Raw genomic sequence first — 18,527 nt, 5'->3', positions numbered from 1 at the left:
AGTATTGTATTATTACCTGTACTATTTATAACTATTCTCCTATTTCCTTATATTTTAACGCGTTTAACAACTTGTAAGAATATGGCTATTAACAGAAAATATGGTTAATTTGTACTTAGAAAATATACATTTAATTTCCAAAGTATCTAATATATTTTGATTATAATTACATTTACAAAAAAAGGATACCGTGGAATGTTAGGAAAGAATAACAAGAGAACAGTTTATAACAGAACAGAAAATATGGGCAAACGAAAGATGTACAACATCTATCGAGATACGATATTTTCTCTGCTATGGTCACGTGTGACACGTCTGATATATTGGATATTCGTTGATTTATAAAAGGTGATGCTATCAAGCTGAATCGATACTGTGAACGAACAGATGTATACACTCTTTATTTACGTCTAAAATATATAAAACAGTGATACGTTCCTAATTTTCCTTTTAATTTTGTTTCAATTAATTTATAGAGCATATTAACGTTAGAACAAAATAACGAATTTCAAACCTTTTTCTTTAACAATTACTTGAATTATGTAGATGCTTTAGTAGCAAAGCTAATATTAACTTTTATTCGGATAAAAACATAATCGTGTACATCTACTTATTTTTATCATATCTTTTTAATTGCAATTATTTATGTATAGAATATTTAGTTATACTTTACAAACCGGTAATTTCAGTATTAAACGACATTTGAAAATATTCATTCAAAATATGATCGATAAAACAATTTAGCCATACATATTTAAATACTTGCTAATCAACTACCAGTCATAAAGACTGAAGCAGAATCATCGTATCCAATTCAATGTACAGCAAGGTCTATTTATGCTGCGCGAGCAATTAATACGTTGCCACCAATTATTTTGATAGGGAGTCATTAAGTAAGCTGCCATAACCATAATCTGATATGAGGCTGCTACTAACAGTAGGAGTCACGCATGGGATTACAAGCTGCTACCCCTCTCTTTCGCTTAAAGCTTTAGTAGGATCCATCACTGAAAGAACGACTTCAGTGCGAATTGAATCACGTTGAGAGACAGGCACGATATTTTAAATATAAATATCGGAAAAATAACAAAAATAAATAGACGAGAACCATTCATCGGCAGACATTGATTAACCAATTATACAGCTTGAATGAAGTTTCTAAAATTGAACGACATTTCCTTAATATGTGATCCCATCGTATTTTGTATTTTGTATTTTAAATAATTATCACCATATGTCGAAATATTTATAAAATTGTATATATAAATAAGATATAAAGTTACGTTGATTACGAAGAGTTGCTTTGGAAAATTACAGATTTCATATAACTGTCAGGAAAAGAGATTTTAATCGGATAACAATAACTGAGATTCGCTTTGCTCGTGTAGATAGCGTATTTCATAACGAACAACGCGAATTTTTTTATTTCGTTTAAACGGATTTACCTCTGAAAGAATGATTTATACAGCTCGTTTACCAACGGAATCCCTTTGCTCTATTTCTTTTTATCAAAACACGTTTACTGCGAGCATTCTCTGTTCCGAATGTTTCGTCAAGAATTTATTAGAAGAAAAGATTTATTTCTTGTTAATTAACAATTGCTACGCAAGGGGACTCGGATAGAAAGCAGAATTTCTCACATTATTCAATTCCGCAAATTCCCATTCCCCGAATCGAGCGAGCAATTTTCGATCCGGGCTGAATGTACCAACTGAGAATGGCATTTGCGCTTCGTTTCTACCCATAATTTTATAGCTATATCGATGATAGACGATCATTCCGTTTGGCTGGCTGGCCACAATAATTGGCGGCGGTCACGAGAGGACACACTTCGATACTTCTCATCCGTCAATTCATTAAGATCGCTTTCATACATGCTTTTCATACATGTTGCTCGCTATGATTGTTCTCTCGCCCGAAGCGATTCAATTATAGACGTCAGCTTGCGCTTGCGCAAATATTTAGATATAAACATATACAGTACGTGCACATGTACGAGCATGAAAAGGGGATGAATATGGAAATGCAAAGGCTACGAAGACAAAGAAGGAAATGGGAAGGAGGAAGACAAGATAATTCTCATTGTTCAGCAGTGGACGCCCTCGAGGCGTCCACCACTTCAAAGCTATTCGACTCTCCGTAGCTCTCATCGAACCAGAGTCCGGCAGTTAATGAACTGCCCTTCGGCGTTGCAATGCAGGTTGGTGGTGATACTAGTCGTCTAGGAACCCGGCCAAGTGCTGGGGAGATCTATTATCCATTTACATAAAGGGCCGCAACGAGCCAGCTAAGAGTTTACACTGTTCCCTTAATCCCCAAGAATTTCCGAGGAGTCACGCCAGATTAATACGTAGACGCGTCAAATCCACCGATACGACATCATTATTTTTCGTCCAGCTTCCAGTCACCCAGCCTTTGAAATATTTGCGGTCGATCAGCTCGACATAGTCGATGTTCAACGAAAATCGTTCGATATAATGATTTTTCGTTTTAAACGACGATATCGCTATCCCAGTATCGGCCATGTAAACAGGTACCATAAAATCACGATTGTTATTGGCCGATATTCTCGCTACTTGTCGGATATAGGATAACTGTAACTAGTCTGAAAAATAAACAGTTCGCTGATATAGTTATATGTATAACAATAGTTTCGACTGAAATATTCTTTCGGAGAATTGCCGTTTAATGCAGATTAGATGTTTATATGGTAACGATAGCGGGGAATGAGTGTAAATAATGGCAGATTTGGATGCTATGCATGAAAAAGAGAAATTTACTTCATGTCGTTTACTACTTTAGATAATTAGATTGATTAGAATACGAAGTGGGCGAAATATTCGAATCTAAATTCTAATCTATAGTAGTCGCTTGTTTTCTTCTTGCGCGTACAAATTGAGTTGTACGTTACGTTCCAATATATCTCCAATTAAATGAAACATCGCCAAATCGTTTTCTGCTACTTGAATGGTTTTGTTCAATACTTCTAGAATATTTGAATTTAGTCAGATGGAAAGATCATTTGCTTTTCAGAAATCTGTTCAATCCTTGTTAACAAAACTATAATTTTGCATATCGTAATAAGTAATTTTAATCGTAATTAGGCACCACCTTTTTGTTAAAAAACAATTTGACTTACTCATAAAAGTAACGATATTTTTCTTATAGTTGTATCGAATGTCATTATTATTAAGCATATTGCAAATATTTCATTGTTATGGTTTCTAACTGATCTTTAATCGGTACTACCAAATAGCCTTTCAACGTCTTACTCTGTTTAAAGAATCTTTTAATCAATAATACAACATAATATTACTATGTCACATTGGAAATGTATACTCTACAAATTACAACAAAAATATACTAAACGTTAAGTAGAAATACGCGATAGATGAAAAAGCAAAGTTGGATTAAATTGCACAGGTCGAATGGATCCAATCGATTTTTTGATGGCATCTATTGAAGTGGTCACCACTTCTACGAAAACTCTACGTCTGGTCTTTTTAGTTTTCTCAAGCGCTGAAGCCATCGACGGCATATAGACAAAAGACTAGCATGAAGGCAGACCATAAACAGTAGACAGGCGACGTTGTCTTCGGTGTTTTCAGTTATAAGGTAACACTGCTAGCGTGCGGATCTGGACCAGCTCAAATTGTATTCCTACTTATTATTACAATTCTCTATTAAATTAAATATATATATTTTGGACCTTACACTTTATCCACGCGTTTTCTCTCTTTATACATCTAATAACCTCAACAGCATCGAAGCTGGTTTGAAGTAAAATTAGCAAGTGTCGTGAACGAACGCTGCGACAAACTCCATCACGAATTCTCACACCAGTGTGCTAGACGATCACGCGATACAAGAAAAAACATGAAACGAATACTGTAACAAGATCAAAGACTAGCGTTATCAAATCGATTGAAGAAGTCTATGTCAGTAGTCAGGAAGTACCTGCAATAGTTACAACTTACAAATTGCGAACTAAAACCCAACATCATTAATTGAAAATAAAGTGCTCTTCAACAAAGAACGTTAATATCAGAACTATCAAACTGATCAAAATATTATAACTGGTAACGATTTTTTGTTTTTCCAATTACTAAAAATATACAAATGTTTTGTTATTTGTCAATGTTATTTGTTTTAATTTCAATTAGTTGTGTATATTTAGATACATATTGTAAAAAATAATAAAAGTCCTGTGTTAAAAAATCTAATGCAGCTTCCTCATGTAAAAATCATGACACTTATCAGGACATTAGGAAAACGATCCAGAAACGCGAATATCAAAAATCGTATACCATTCTTAAAAATGCCAATACATACAAAAATTACCACACCCTTACAGTACCCTTAAATTCCAGCCTAAGCATAACAACGAAGTGATCTACATTTACACAAAATGTTTTAAAAGGAAACCCCGGCGAACACCCTCAAAGTTACCCACAAAAGTGCAATGATACGAAGTCAGTGGCTTAAAGCCACGTGACGCAGTTATACCTTCCATCTCGCGGCTGCCGCAGTGGCGACATCTCGGACGCGATGGTCGTTTATTCGCGAAGCAACATATGACAACAACGTTCCCTCGTAAGCTAATACCGCGCGAAGAGTCTCGAAACATCGCGTCTTACAAACATCAGCGATTAACTTCGCCGTGAATCGTTTGAAAAGTAAGGAATCACTCACGTCACTCACCTGAACCATTGATGTGTGTTGGCACGCGAGACAGACCTCCCCGCTTGGCGGCAGTCTGATGGCGAAATCAGTCCGTGCCAACCCCTGTCGTTGGCCTTGCGCCCCGTGCATTCAGCATCAGGCGCGCACAAACGCCGTTACACGCACGCACGCACGCACGTGAGCACTATTCACGTCACTACCACGACCACGCCCACGCGCCACCGACTTTTCCTTGTCCACGTAGATAGTTCACGTAGTGTTGTTAACTACCACTAGAGGTGCTGGCCGCGAGTCGACGGCCGCGCGGGCGCAAGCAGGGAAAATCGATTGTTTCGACGCTCTCTCCTAGGGTCAATCTTAATCTGGTCGCGATAAATCTATCCGGGATGCATCGCTAATTCACGCGCACCGGCTTCTTTTCAGACAGCTCGCGGCGCGGTGCCACGACTACTAGTTAAGATCCCCTCGCGAACCGTCGCGTGTCGAGAATTCCACTACCGATTCACGCACCCTCGACGAATATCTCTGTTTACTACGGAGACCAGTGGACAATTTTTATTTTTCAATTAGAATTTCTACTATAACATGAATTGTTTATCAGATATACTCTGAAACGTGGAAATTAGAATATTGTCATTCCAAAGAGGGTTGGTAATTATAATGAGGTTAGGGAGTTAAAATGGGAAGATTTAAAAATGAAAATTGAAAACTTATCGATCGCGATGATCATACGAAAAGTAACTAACGTCCGAATATATGTTATAAATTTCTATTTATCGATGCGAGTGAATTTTCTAGATGTAATTAAACATTTTTTAATTATTGGATAAATCGTGGATTCTGCGAATTTACGAATCTTGAAATTCATCGTTTTACTATACCGAGAGATTTATATTGTTACATATTAGATATTTGTATATTAGGTTAGAAATTTAAATAAAATTTTATATTTAGATATTATTAAACATTTATATAGACAGTAGAGATTAACAAAAAAGATATTTATAGTATTTAAAAATGTACTATAGAAGAAATGTACTATATAGAATAAAGAATTAATTTTAGATGCATTTACTATTATCTTTTTTTTTGTGCTTAAGCATTAAATTAAACGATCCATTCGATTTCAATTCAATTAGTCTAGTTAAAATTCAATTTCACCGCCTCAATACTTTCACGCTCGAATTTCAGTACAGACATTTCCAAGGGGATCTCTCTACGCCGGTATCCTTTGAATAAATGTCGAGTCCGTATTCAATTTAACTTCTGTCCAACGTTTAAAGCCTTAGAAAACCATGGACAGGTGTTATCGTATTTGCATGATTACCTTTCTCCTATCCCTAAGATAACACGTTAAAACTCGAACTTGATAATAACAGTCCGCCACGCGGAAATTAAATAGCTGCGTCAGAATCCAACTTTTCAGACAGTTGTTACCCGTTGCATGTTCAGTTTTATCAAAAATTTTCGCCAATTTCTTGACAGTTTCCTAATAATTAATGAACATCCGGTCTTAAATTATTAAGAAAGTGGAATAAAAAGAGTTAAAACGTTCGGCACGCCTGAATTAAAGTTGTTTTTGCAATGACAATTTTGTGCAAACCCAATTACCTATTCATGAAACCGCTCGCGATACACGAGGAAACGAACTCGCAGAAGAAGGAGACAGATCGGAATTCTTGATCTCGGGAACCACTAAATTCTTTTCCTGCGGATAATCCGGTGGATGATCGCGGATAAAAGTGGTCCGTGAGTCCGCCTAGTGAAGCCCTAACACGGGTTAACATTTCTGGCAAACCAGACCGCCAGGTACTCGAGACGTCAAAAAGTGTTGAATAATTTCTGAATTTGCCGAGACAGCTTGCGGGATCCCGCATTCCCCGGTGTATCATACAGTCTAGTTGCCGGTATGAATAGAAAAGTATACATAGTTATGCGTGACCGGCTGTATAAGCGCCGTCATGGCAACTAGTACCTATACTCCATCAACCATGAACCCTGAGATAACATTTAATGAATAAGTCATCTAGATGGAATTAAGTTTAAATATTTCATCGATGGACTAATCTCTAGGGTGTACGGCATTGAAGTGTAATTTATTTAAAAACGTCTTGTCCCTGATAAGAGAAGACGATTGGAACCGGAGATCCTTGCGCAAGAAAAAGAAATTAGAGAAATTCGGAAGCAGCCGAAGAAAAAGATGGCAGCTAACGAATGTACCCGTCAGTGGAAGTTGATTTATGTAAATGCTTTCACAACCGCTTTAAATGTTTAGCGAAACTCGTTTTTCAGTGAAAATGTAAATGTATCCTTCATTGAAATAATCGATATTTCGTTGTTATCGTAAAGAAAACTTATAATAATAACATAGTTCCCGTAAACGAAAACAAAAGTAACGTAGTTTTAATTATCGAATATGAAGGAAACTTCTATTAAAAAAGAAAAATGTTATATTAAAGTCCAACTGTGCTGTTTTATAAAAAAGAGTATCTCTTTTATCATTTATTAGTATCTACTTTCCAATTCTTTTCTATCTACCATTCCAATTATCTCAGCCTTGTTAAATTGCTTGCCTTGGTCTGGGATTCATCCTATTAAATGAGTTAAAAAAAAGATATGCTTATGTGAAATTTTTCAATTTCCACACATCTCGTATTCGCAATTTCTCGGAACAGGAACTAAATTATTCACGATGTTGTGTTCCCTATAGTTAGGAGCACAGTGTTTGGTTTATAATACGGTCTACCATCTCCTTCTCGTAAAGATGACGTTGCCTTAGGGATTCCAAATATGAATCTTCAATGATGTCGTACGAATTTAACGACGAACAGAAACTCGACGTTCGTTCGAATTTCCTAGACGACCTCCTTGATGACGATCTCTTGCAAACGTCGCGGTTCTTCTTTGAATACCTGTCACCATCTATATTACTATTTTTTTGTGCAATTTCTTGATCCTCGAATATCGCCAAAGACATCGAATCATCCTGTATCTATTATAATAGAAATTATTGTATCGATAATATTACTTCGTGTAATAAAGCAATTATTTAGGTAAGATTTGGAAAAACGAAATATATTTCAATATCAAGGAAGTAAGAGATAAATATTTATTTAAAAATATAAAAATAAAACCGATGGGATTTTTATTTTCCTTTTAAATGCACGGCATAGTCCTGCATTGAAATGCAACGACCACTATCGATCTACCATCAAACCAATAAAAATGCTAAGATAGTTGAAAGCATCTCAGGAAGAATCCCCTTTTTTGGACAATCGTACAAAGAGATATCAGAAAAAGAATCATTGTTGAGCGTTCACAAGAGAGTAAGGACTCTTGATTTACCTTTGCATCGATCTGCTGATCCTTCAAAGGCAGGAAACATTTTTCAGCGATAGTATCCTTCGTCTGTGGACATAAAGGAAAAGTCAGTAGTTAAAACGAGTTCAAAAGTCTTTTCACATGCTGTACCAAAATAAAGCAGAAAGATCAAAAACTTTCAAATATCCTCTGCACTCTGGCAAAAGGTGAAAAATCAAAAATTTATCTATACAATACAATATAACACAAAAGTAAGTAATTTTCAACTTTAACTAAAGTAACTTCCTGGAGTCCTAAAAGGCAACGAACTTCCACTAATGATAACGTTAGTTCCCGAAACTATTCCGATGTCAATAAAATCGATCGTTTCCTTAAAAATTTCACGTCGCACATGGAAGTTTAGCGCGAAATTATTTTGGAATAGTTCCCTGTCGGCGGGATCGGTATTGAGAACCGTCGCGAACCGTTCCAAAATTCCTTTGTAAATTGTTTTGCAGTGACCGGTACGTCGACGCAACGGGAGAACATAGAAAGTTCCGAGCAAACATGCATAAAGAGCGTAACTCGTTGAAATTCAGACCGCGATTATCAATAGAGAGAGACGGGCAGGACAGATGAGGATACAAGCAGGGACCACTCTCACAACGACGAAAGTAAGCAAAATCTAATTCCGGTAACGGTAGGCGAGTCACGGGACCCGGTCGCCTTTTCAGAGAGATGTAACGTAGGTTTATCCACGTGTAGAGAATTTCTGTACCTTCTCTCGCCCTCGTATCCTCAATTCCTGCCCTGTCCTTGTGGTAGTTGCGGCGTGCAACCCTCGCTTTGTGCATATAATTGGATTTAGCTTCGGATACCGGTCTCTACTTTGCCCGCCAGCATCCACACGGCAACCCTTCCTTCGTCCTTTTCCCGCCCTTTTCGTCCTTCCTCTTCAACATCGGCGTCTTATGATTAGATCTAACTCCACCTAACGGCTAAGGACTAATTTTGCATACCGTATCACCGATGAACGACTGCTTGATAAGGAGCGTGTAATTAAAACAAACTACCAAACACGTTTGCACCTATCCTACCTGTATTTCTCTTGATTTCCTAAACTCGACTGAATTATCATTAAGGAAACTTAATTTCCTTCACGATGAAAAGGAACGTAACGTACTCCGACGATGGATGCGTATGGAACACGTATATCTCCGATGTAATTACGATGACGAAATCAAGTAAATTTCATATTATAAGACCAATGAGAAGCGATAAATTAAAGAGTCACGATTCATTGTGTAACAATTATTACATCGGTGTAGTATTCCAGAGGTGCACTCTCCAGTCCTCCGCGAAAATAAATCTAAAAGCCCAATGACGAGAGTTGTATGACGTTAACGATCCTGTAACAAACGTTGGAACAAAACGCGTAACCGAGGGAAGATGAAACGAACGACGAGTAGAGGGGGAAAAAACGAAGAGGCGCTCGCCATTGTTAACGCGAAAGTGATACGTACGTAATTAATTTCGCTTATAAATCTTCCGGAGGACCATTACGAGGCTTGACTTTCGCACGCTGAACAAGTAAAACGAATCAGTTTTCGTCACGATGCCTCTTTGCGTTCTCTAATTGGCAATTAAGTATCGAGCGTAACGCGAGCAAACGGCGAACGATGTTAATTCGTCATCCTGTCATACCTCGGTTGTCCTTTTTCTACGTTATTATAGTTTCGAACACGGATAGTTGATTTTAATTCGCGCGGCTACAACTCGATTTGGTTTTCAAATTTTTATGAATTTAGGGTCAAAATAGTGATAATTTTCCGCGTTCGAACCGAAAAACGTTGATATTACGTTTTGCAAAAATTGTTACAAATTGAAATTATCACACGCGTATGTATCGAATATTTCCAAACTTTTGCTTCAACCTTCTGCATTCCGGTAACGTTTTTGTATAAAATAACAAAAAACTGGTCGACGATAAAAGTAATTAAATGTGTACAATTATTTACGAGCATCCTCGAGTGCAAAAATGTTGCGCGTTTTAATGTTTATTGCAAATTAATTTCGAGTAAAGTGTAAAACATCGTCAAAACAAAAAAGCAAAGGAATAACGCTCTTACGTAGTTTGTTTTCATTTTTTCACAGAATTTTTATTTCCGTCCTGACAGAGGCTAGCTTGTTATCTTTAATAGAAATTTAGTAAATAATACAAACGTAAACACTAAAACAAACTTGTCTATGTTTCTTGTACAAGTTCGCTACTAATCACAACGAATAACGCAAGATTATGATCTTGTATTCTAAACAATGTTGCAAAAAATAATACTCAAAACTGAACAAGCAAAGAATCAATCGTACTACTTTGCCTTTGAACGTAGCTGGCAGATCTCGACCGACGTTATACATCAAAATTGTGCGCATGACCCGTACCTTGATCCTGTGCGCTCGTAGCAGTATCCGTTGGCGATTTCGCGCGCTAACTGAGTTCCCGTATGACCTTCGCCGCATCAGCCACTCTCTCTGCAACAACAAACAATCCCTGAAGCTGCCATCGTTTCGATGAAACTTTCAAAAAACTAAACAAACCGGGAGGTTCGGATGGACGCCAAGGGTTTTATTTACCTTTTACGAAAACCCCACGTTGCGATCTCCGTCACCTCTCGACAAGTTCCCGGTAGCGCGATCACGTACACGTACAACCTCTATATCCGAGAAGCGTCTGACAACGACATACTTCTCTACCGTCTATATGCGTATATGGTATCTCTTATTTCTCTCATCCTCTCTCTTTCTCTCTTTTCCCCTTATTCCTTCCTTCTTATTCTTGCTTCCCGCGCACGCACACACACATACATTCGCAACCACCGAACATCCGGCGCGGGTTTGCCCGTTAAAAGTGCAGTAAGATCGATCGATCGAGCTACACCGAAAATCGTCGAGTGCCGACTCTTCCCCGGCCGAATCCAGCGAGTAAAGTAGATTATGCAAATGCTCGTCGAAAGAGGAGGACGATGCGAAAGGAAAGGATAGGGAGGATGGGTGGGAGGCAGGTGGTAACCGGACCGGATAGAAGGGAAGAACAAAAGAACCCGAAGAGGAAAAGAGGAAATTGTATCTGGCAGAAGAGTCAGACTCGATCGCGTTGCGTGAACTTATCCTTAAAAGTTAAATAAGCCAACAAACGACGTTTCAATGAACGACCTTGCCTATTTCATCCTCTTTTCCTCGATCGTCGTTTCGAGCCTCCTGTTTTGTCGCGCTACTCTGTTTTCCTTTGTAGTATATCCCACTATTCTTTTGTTTCTCTTGTTCACACGTTGTGCCTCTCGCGAAACCACAACGTTAATGCATGTCGGTGCAGTTAATATCATGGAAAGTTAAACCGCAGGCAATATTAATACAACCTTTTGGGTGTCTGTGTAATTATGGGAATTATGGTGTGCCTCCGCTGTCCCCTTGTTCCAGTCCGCTGACCTCCTCCGGCGCGGTGTTTCATTTAAACTGTTCCCGACGGTGCGTCCACCAAGAACAAATTTATTCCCGTATATCGGTGTACTTATCTATACCGGTACCAAGTTACTCGGTAATCCTGGATAATAGCGAAAGTATGTACGACAAATGTGCGGCTGTAAGAAAGATACTCGAATAAAGTCGGTATTTTTCACTGGGAGCAACTTGCGGCCTGAAACTTCTTTTTGTGTCGTCCACGTACGTGCACTTCCTTCCCTCGAGGAACCTTACTTCCTTCGTGTACACTGGTTTAACATGAATCTTCCAGTTAGCTCGAAATGTTTAACGCAATTATGCTTGGTATCGCGACTCGATTCGCTGTGTTTAAGAAATTACAAAGCGATAAATAAAGAAATATAAATGTAAATTTTGCACATATCAAAAATTCAGTTCACGTCTACGCATCGGTGAATGATCAATCTCCTAAATGAATACTGACAGCTTCTCTCCAACAGTTCTCTCGCAAAGTATTATTCAACGGTGTGCTTGCCCGAATTCATAAGTTTGATTTTGCTCGCAACTGAAGACTAAAATTATCCTCTAGCTACTAAATATTCCAAGATACATCTTCTAAAACTATACTCCAGTTTAAATAGAACTGCTCCGCTGTAACGCTTCGCCCGTATTACAGTTCCGTCGATTTGATATAACTTTGTGTTGCAGTAGGTTAGTGAAATATCGTTTATTGTTGCAAACAATACAGTCTTCGAAACTTTTGTTTCTATTCTAACAATATGCTGACAACAATTTACATCTTCGTGCACAAAGAGGAAAATATAACAAGATAAATTTGATGTAACACAATTTCTGTATTCCATAATAGAAATTTAAATATCTCCGCATTTCACGAATAAATCTATTCGGATGTTTCAAGAAATCTTCATTCCGTCGTTCCTTTTAAAGAAAAAAGACTAAAATTCCTTAAATAAAATTCTCGGTGGTCACCCAAGCGTTTTTCTCAAACCGTAAATAATCGTAACTGAAGCCTGCTTCCAGAAGAATGAAAGAAAACGTTTAAAATTCATATGCAGTTTTGATCAAAGAAACAGAAGAGTACCCAGGTAAATAAAAGTTGATGAAAAGTCGTCGCTGAACCAATGGATGAAATTTTAATTTCCAATCCGCTAAAATCGTTGCGGTAATAACGACTCGTGGTTGGACCAATGGAATTCCTTCTCCTTAAAAGCGAACAAGAATGCGAATACGTGTCTGCAAGAGAATGCGCGTGAATCCACGGGTAACCATAGCTATCCACCTTCCCCTTTCCCTCATTCTTCAGTCGAGTTCCAACTCGCGGTGCTAGGAACTCTGAAAAATTTACAAACCGACCTTCTACCTCTCGAGTATTTAGCTCAAAGGCTTCTGGAATTTACTGTGTCTCCGAGTACGACGGCGACAACTATTTCCTCGTCGTGTGGCTGGCGTCGCGCGACTGTCGAAGCTGCACCGGCACGCTCGACCAAAATGCCATCTCAGAGGAACAGCATTACTGCCGATTTTTCCAAAGCATCCGCCGCCTTACGGCGCAGCACCATCTTATTAGATGGTGTAATAACTTAGTTTTCATTACTTCAAAAGAGTGTCAAAAATCGTTGCTTTCATTTACGATCTTGTTTCTATAGAAAGCAAGGTAAACCTAACGAATCGTTAAATAATTAAAATTTTTAGGAATTATTACTTTATTTTTTATTAGATCGTAGAGAAGTATGTCGTGTAACTTAGATGATATTTCCCTAATATTGCAGAAAATATAATATCGAAGAGCGAACGAACTTATTGCGCAACTTAGATAGAAGTTTCGAATATTTTACAAGTAACATGCTACATATAATATAAACAGCTTGGAACGTTTAAAGATAAAAGTTCATCCCACTGCTGATGTGTACATCGATGACATAACTGACGATTTATATACCGGAAGTTTGTGTTAAAAGGTACCTGGCCGGAAATCCATGAAATTCTCCACGTATCGTTCGATGTACGAATTTGATAGGACTCGCACGAAGAAAATAGAGGACAGGAAATGATAAGGTAGCTGCAAGGAAACGGCCGCATGTTTATTAGATTGAAGTTACGAAGACGGGCGACAAGCTAACTCGCTTTAGGTCTTCCGTGAAATTGTAAACTGTGATGGGTCGACGGAAGCAAAGTTTCTTCTACTTCGCTTTCTCGGCTCCGGCAGGTTAACTTCCGGTGGGACAAGGAAACGAGATTGCTAGATGTCTCTGTTCGAACTTTTGCTAACTCGACTTTAACCCGAATAGCCGTGCTCATCCACGAATCGTCAAAAATACGATTCATGTTTTATGAATACGAAAATGCATATCGAAAAAGATTCCTTCTAATGGAGATATATAAGAATTGAATTCCTAGTAACAGTGGATTCTTTACTAGAAGCGTTATTCTCGAATATCAAGATACAAAGGGAAACTTTTAAATTAATTTAATTAGGGTGGATAATTGTAGCGAAATAATTTTCATTTCTATTGTGCATCTAATTATTCTGAAAGTTTTCGTACCACTCACTGAAGTACAATGAAAATACCTTGCAGTAATTTTTAAAGTAAAAACGTTGAGTTCATACGACTGAACTCCTAATAGGATCTAATTGTAAAACAAGCAGTTAAATTTATTACTTGATTGTTGTATCATATATTGCTACTTACCAATAAAATAGGCAGAAACTATCATATATCATATCTTGTATCTATTCTAGTATACACATATGTATATTTTTCCCACTTTAGTAAATACATATAATACACCATGTAACTACAGTATTGCATAGGGTCTACCGATAAGTTGTGTTTTAATATTTATAATTATGTGATATTAGCATAAATACTATACTGAATAAAAATCCAAGTTCCTCGTAAATCATAAAAGATCAAACATGGGTTTAAGAAGTCGTCAAAAGGAATACGTTTAAGAAATACGTAATAAAAATCACAACTCGTACGACCTTGAGTTACGTAAGGTTGTTAGCAGAAATCCTAACATTTTCAGCCAATCTGTTTCCAATATCAAACTCCTCCATTCTCCGATCTCGATGTCGCAATGAATAAATCCCAGCTCAATTAAGTACGGTCAAAGGATGTACTAGAAGGGAACAAACGAAACACACCTACCTTCGCTTGCATCTCAACTTTATCGGGCCCAAGAGATCGATCGAGCTTCGGTATCGACAGAGTCTTGTACTCCTCGATGGTATACGGCCTGTAGCCGAGACTCTTCGATTTATCGTCAGACGTGTTGTGTTTAGCCATTTTCGAGCTACAGAAGATAGTGTTCGTGTCTTGGAACGCTGATCCACGCACAGTTTTAGTGGATCGGTTGGCAAGGGCCGTAGGATCGGTAGATCCCTCGATTATACGCCGATAAAAACTCAACTCGCTTTGATCGTCCCTCGGGGTTGCCAACGAACGTGTATCGTCGTCACTGAGCTCCTCTCGTTCGCTGTCGCCGCAAACCGACAAGGTGGAACCCTCTGGGGATCGAACCTTGTATTGTGGTCCATCTGCGAACAACGAGAAACGAAAGATACATCTTGGTCCAGACGTTCTTCAACCTACCGGTTTGAAATTAAAGTAACGATCGCTATTTTGGATACGACTTGCAGCAAAGACATTTCCAAATCTTTTGATATTTAATCCTCGGACACCTAAGGATAGGGCAGTTTTGGCTCTTACAAATACTTCGCCTTTCTTATTAGACTGTTGCACACAAAGATCGCAACAAAAAGACGTGATAAATACGTTTTTGTTAACTTTTTTCGCTTTAATACCATATTATGGCTAAAAAGAAATATTTTAATGTGAAATAATTAAAAGTAAAAAGAACATAGATGACGAACTTTTGGAAGCAAACGATGTCTTAATTTTTTCAATATTTTCACATTACAAGAAGCAATATTTAGAAACTTACGAAGAAAACTATACATTATACTTTAATTAATATTATTTTCGTGGCAAGTTTTATCAAAGATTTACCCATTTCATCTAACACTTTTTGAGTTATACTTACCTACTTTTATTCTATCAAATTATATAAACGACTCAATTTTCTAAATTAATTTATATAATAACAAATAGTTATATAGGGATTGGGTAAGGGAATATGCTAGTAGGTTGAGCCAGTTCTTTGCATAATCGCTACAAAATAAAATATCCAACTCTCGTGGCAACGGTAATCTATCCTATGCTAGACGAGGGTTAATGATCTTTACATTAATAAAGATCAGTCTACATTTACAACAAAACTTAAAGCAAATATTTGGAGATCGTTAATATCAACCTGACAAATTCTTCGTGCTTCCACCTATCTCAAAGCTTTCGAGTCAAATCCCTTCGGTATTAAACTACAGCAATTCTCGCGTAATCTCCAGGGCGTTGTATATACTTTGTCACACGTAACCTTTTAAAAATAGCCACTCTCTCAAAAACAACGCTTCTTCCCGTGGAGAACCGGAACTAGTGGACACACCGCGCTTTGAATTACAAGAAAAATTCAACGCGTCCAAATAACAATAAAGCAGGACCATGGCTGGACCATGGGCAAACAAACAAGAAAGGACGGTCCTGAGATGACCATCGTACGTTCTAATCCTCCGCGTAGATATATATCACCGGCGTCGAAAAGACATCTAATCACGACCAAAGTAAACGTTCTCTGAGGAAAATTGCATCGTTCCGGTGGCGTTTCGAGCGGCCTCGCGTAAACGTATTCTTCCCGCCCCTTGTGTCGGTCACGAAGCAAGAGGAAGAGTAACATCATTTCGTTTCGGACTAACTGAATCTCCGACGATAAAGCTCCAAATAGGAGCATGGTTTCCTCGCCTGCTGAATCTTCGGGGCGAGCACGTTTCCGAGTTTTTTGTCCGTCTTCATAGCCATCGGTATATCCTTCGGACAACTTCGTTTCGTTGTAAACGTTTTGGAGAAACGCTTGGTACACCTTGCACTGACTCCCTTGTTGACGCCGTCTTCTCGTCTTGAACTGTCCGTGTTCTAAAAAATAGGAATAAACAAGTTTGATTTAGCGACCGAACTCCGATTTGAACTCATTTTGGCTCGAGTATCCCACGGTTAGACGATGTCAGCTGTGGTCGCGTCGCTGCAACCGTGCTTTCAAAGCTCGATCATACTCTTACGTTCCGCTACCGAGGCTAATGATCTTTCTTTTCTTCGGATAACCGCTACCCAGTTTTCGTCTTTAACTAGGTAGCCGTTGTCTGGACCCGATCGGTATAATGTATTACACATGTAATACATTACAGGACATTCTTATTTAAATACAAATCTGTTGTTAAAATTTCTTAATGGCGAGGGAGTGTAGAAAGTCTGAATAGAATGGAACTATTTGTGTCATAAACAGATAAATAATAATGTTTATATATTTCACCAATAGAAACTTTGAAATCTAGCTTGTTTATGAAAAGTTGTCCTACGATCTGTAAGCTAGAAAAATTTGTGAAGTGGGAAATCATCCTACGATCTTTAAATTAATAACAAACCAAGATTTTAAAAATATCTTAATTTAAACAGTACAAGTTCGCAACAAAAGAGATGATTTTACCTATCAAACAGTTGAAACGAATCAAATAAAAGATAATAAAATAATATAAAATTGAAGTCCTTGGTTTATATTATAAAATCATCAAAATGTCTCATCTGAAATGTGTTGTAACCTCGAAATCGAAACGGTGCCTCATCACGCTACGCTCGTGATCTTACGTTTCTCTTAAGCCGATCCGCGACGTCTCGCTTTCCGTTCCTCGAAGACGCCGGGCATTGTCGCTTGGACGCGTCTACGAGTCCTCTGTTCGCAATTATTGCATTCCTGCCGCTGGCTGTCCCGGTGTCTTTGTGGGTATTCGGCGTAGTTTCATTAGATCCAATATCTGAAACGTTTCCGGTAAAAAAGAAACGAGACGAAAGACAATACCCTCGTGTGAATCGATCTCACCTTTTCATGACTGTTTCTTAGCAAAGGTATTAAATATCAGAGAATAATTATGTATTACCTAAGAACTTAAACAATAATTGGAACATAATCTATTTGAAACAACAAAAATTAATACTAGCGTTTCAATATCGCTTAATGATATTATATCATAATGATTAAGTAGCTCTTAAGCTATTTATAATCAGTATTGTAGTGATTAAATGATATTAAGAACGTTAGAAATTATAATTTTACTGATAGTAGACAAATGTAAACACTGAAATACTATACATGTTTTACCCTTCCCTCGTTTCTGAGTTAATGACAGATCAGTGGGTAAATCAACATTACAGATTTTAGTTGGCTTTAGGTTAGATCCACTTTTACACTTTCCGTGTAAAGAATTCCTTGACGAGATTTCTTTAGCATCCTCTAGCGAATCCGTAGAATACTCTGACATTTTAAGAACAGTTTCGATTTATTTACTTGACAAACCCGCTGAAAGCCACGTAGAAAGCTATTGCAGATAATTATACACTACATCGCAGTACAAATCAAGCGAGCAAATGTAAATTGGTTACGTAGCTCAATTCAAACAGTCTCTTACGAGTATTTTATGACAAAAGGATCATATGGTCCAAAAGTATGAAGATATTTAAGTAAATATGAAATGTGAAACGAAAGATCCCTAAAACAGTGAGTTTTATCAATATTACTATCCAACGATCAAATCGACCAATCTACGTGTCACACATTGACATTGATTTCAATTTTAATATCTAAACAGATATTTTTAAGTATAAGGGGCATATGATTGAATATATTTTATAGCTAAATATACATAGTAAGGATATATAAATAATTAATATAAATAATAAAAAAATAAACGTTACATTCGAAAGAAATAATGTCCAAAAGTAAGTTAATATTATTTATTATTAACATAAAACAATAAGACAGATATACATTGAGTATCGTTTACTTGTTCTACATGGCAGCACCTACCAATTACTATAATAAACGCCATCTATTGTGAAAGAATTAAACATTTTTATGATATAAACCATAGCTTCGGAACTTAC

General features: G+C 37.5%; 2 protein-coding genes across 5 annotated transcripts in view; both read right to left on the bottom strand.

Moving 5' to 3' along the window:
• Positions 1 to 5,167, bottom strand: part of LOC100646449 (beta-1,4-glucuronyltransferase 1) — a 36,297-nt gene extending 31,130 nt beyond the window's left edge. Inside the window, exon 1 of the mRNA XM_003402865.4 lies at positions 4,702 to 5,167. Within this exon, the coding sequence (XP_003402913.2) occupies positions 4,702 to 4,812 (111 nt within the window). The 5' untranslated portion in view covers positions 4,813 to 5,167. The remainder of the gene's footprint in view (positions 1 to 4,701) is intronic.
• Positions 5,168 to 5,362: 195 nt separating this feature from the next.
• Positions 5,363 to 18,506, bottom strand: LOC100650988. Of its 4 annotated transcripts, none has more exons than XM_020868038.2 (7): positions 17,737 to 18,506; positions 17,235 to 17,401; positions 16,292 to 16,508; positions 14,631 to 15,019; positions 10,423 to 10,512; positions 8,029 to 8,091; positions 5,363 to 7,675 (listed from the first exon to the last, which is right to left on the bottom strand). In XM_020868038.2, the coding sequence occupies exons 1-7, from the start codon at positions 17,903 to 17,905 to the stop codon at positions 7,394 to 7,396; spliced, it is 1,377 nt and encodes a 458-aa protein (XP_020723697.1). In that variant the 5' UTR covers positions 17,906 to 18,506; the 3' UTR covers positions 5,363 to 7,393. The 4 variants fall into 4 exon arrangements, 2 of the variants coding, with proteins under 2 accessions (XP_020723697.1, XP_020723698.1); XR_007224381.1 differs by having other exon boundaries at positions 7,609 to 7,675; positions 8,762 to 10,512; XM_020868039.2 differs by lacking the exon at positions 5,363 to 7,675 and adding an exon at positions 7,770 to 7,945 and having other exon boundaries at positions 17,737 to 18,504.
• Positions 18,507 to 18,527: the final 21 nt, after the last annotated feature.

The sequence above is a fragment of the Bombus terrestris genome, chromosome 6 (genome assembly GCF_910591885.1).
Source record: "Bombus terrestris chromosome 6, iyBomTerr1.2, whole genome shotgun sequence".
NCBI lineage: Eukaryota > Metazoa > Arthropoda > Insecta > Hymenoptera > Apidae > Bombus > Bombus terrestris.
This window is presented reverse-complemented; position numbering and strand designations above follow the sequence as displayed.

What these genes read in the sequence shown, in the direction of transcription:
- LOC100650988 (XM_020868038.2), bottom strand. Translation starts at nt 17,905, where the DNA reads ATGTCAGAGTATTCTACGGATTCGCTAGAGGATGCTAAAGAAATCTCG. An exon ending in GCTTTATCGTCGGAGATTCA is followed by an intron (nt 15,020 to 16,291) that starts GTTAGTCCGAAA and finishes CGTTGTTCGCAG; the next exon opens with ATGGACCACAATACAAGGTT. An exon ending in TACGAGCGCACAGGATCAAG is followed by an intron (nt 8,092 to 10,422) that starts GTACGGGTCATG and finishes TTATGTCCACAG; the next exon opens with ACGAAGGATACTATCGCTGA.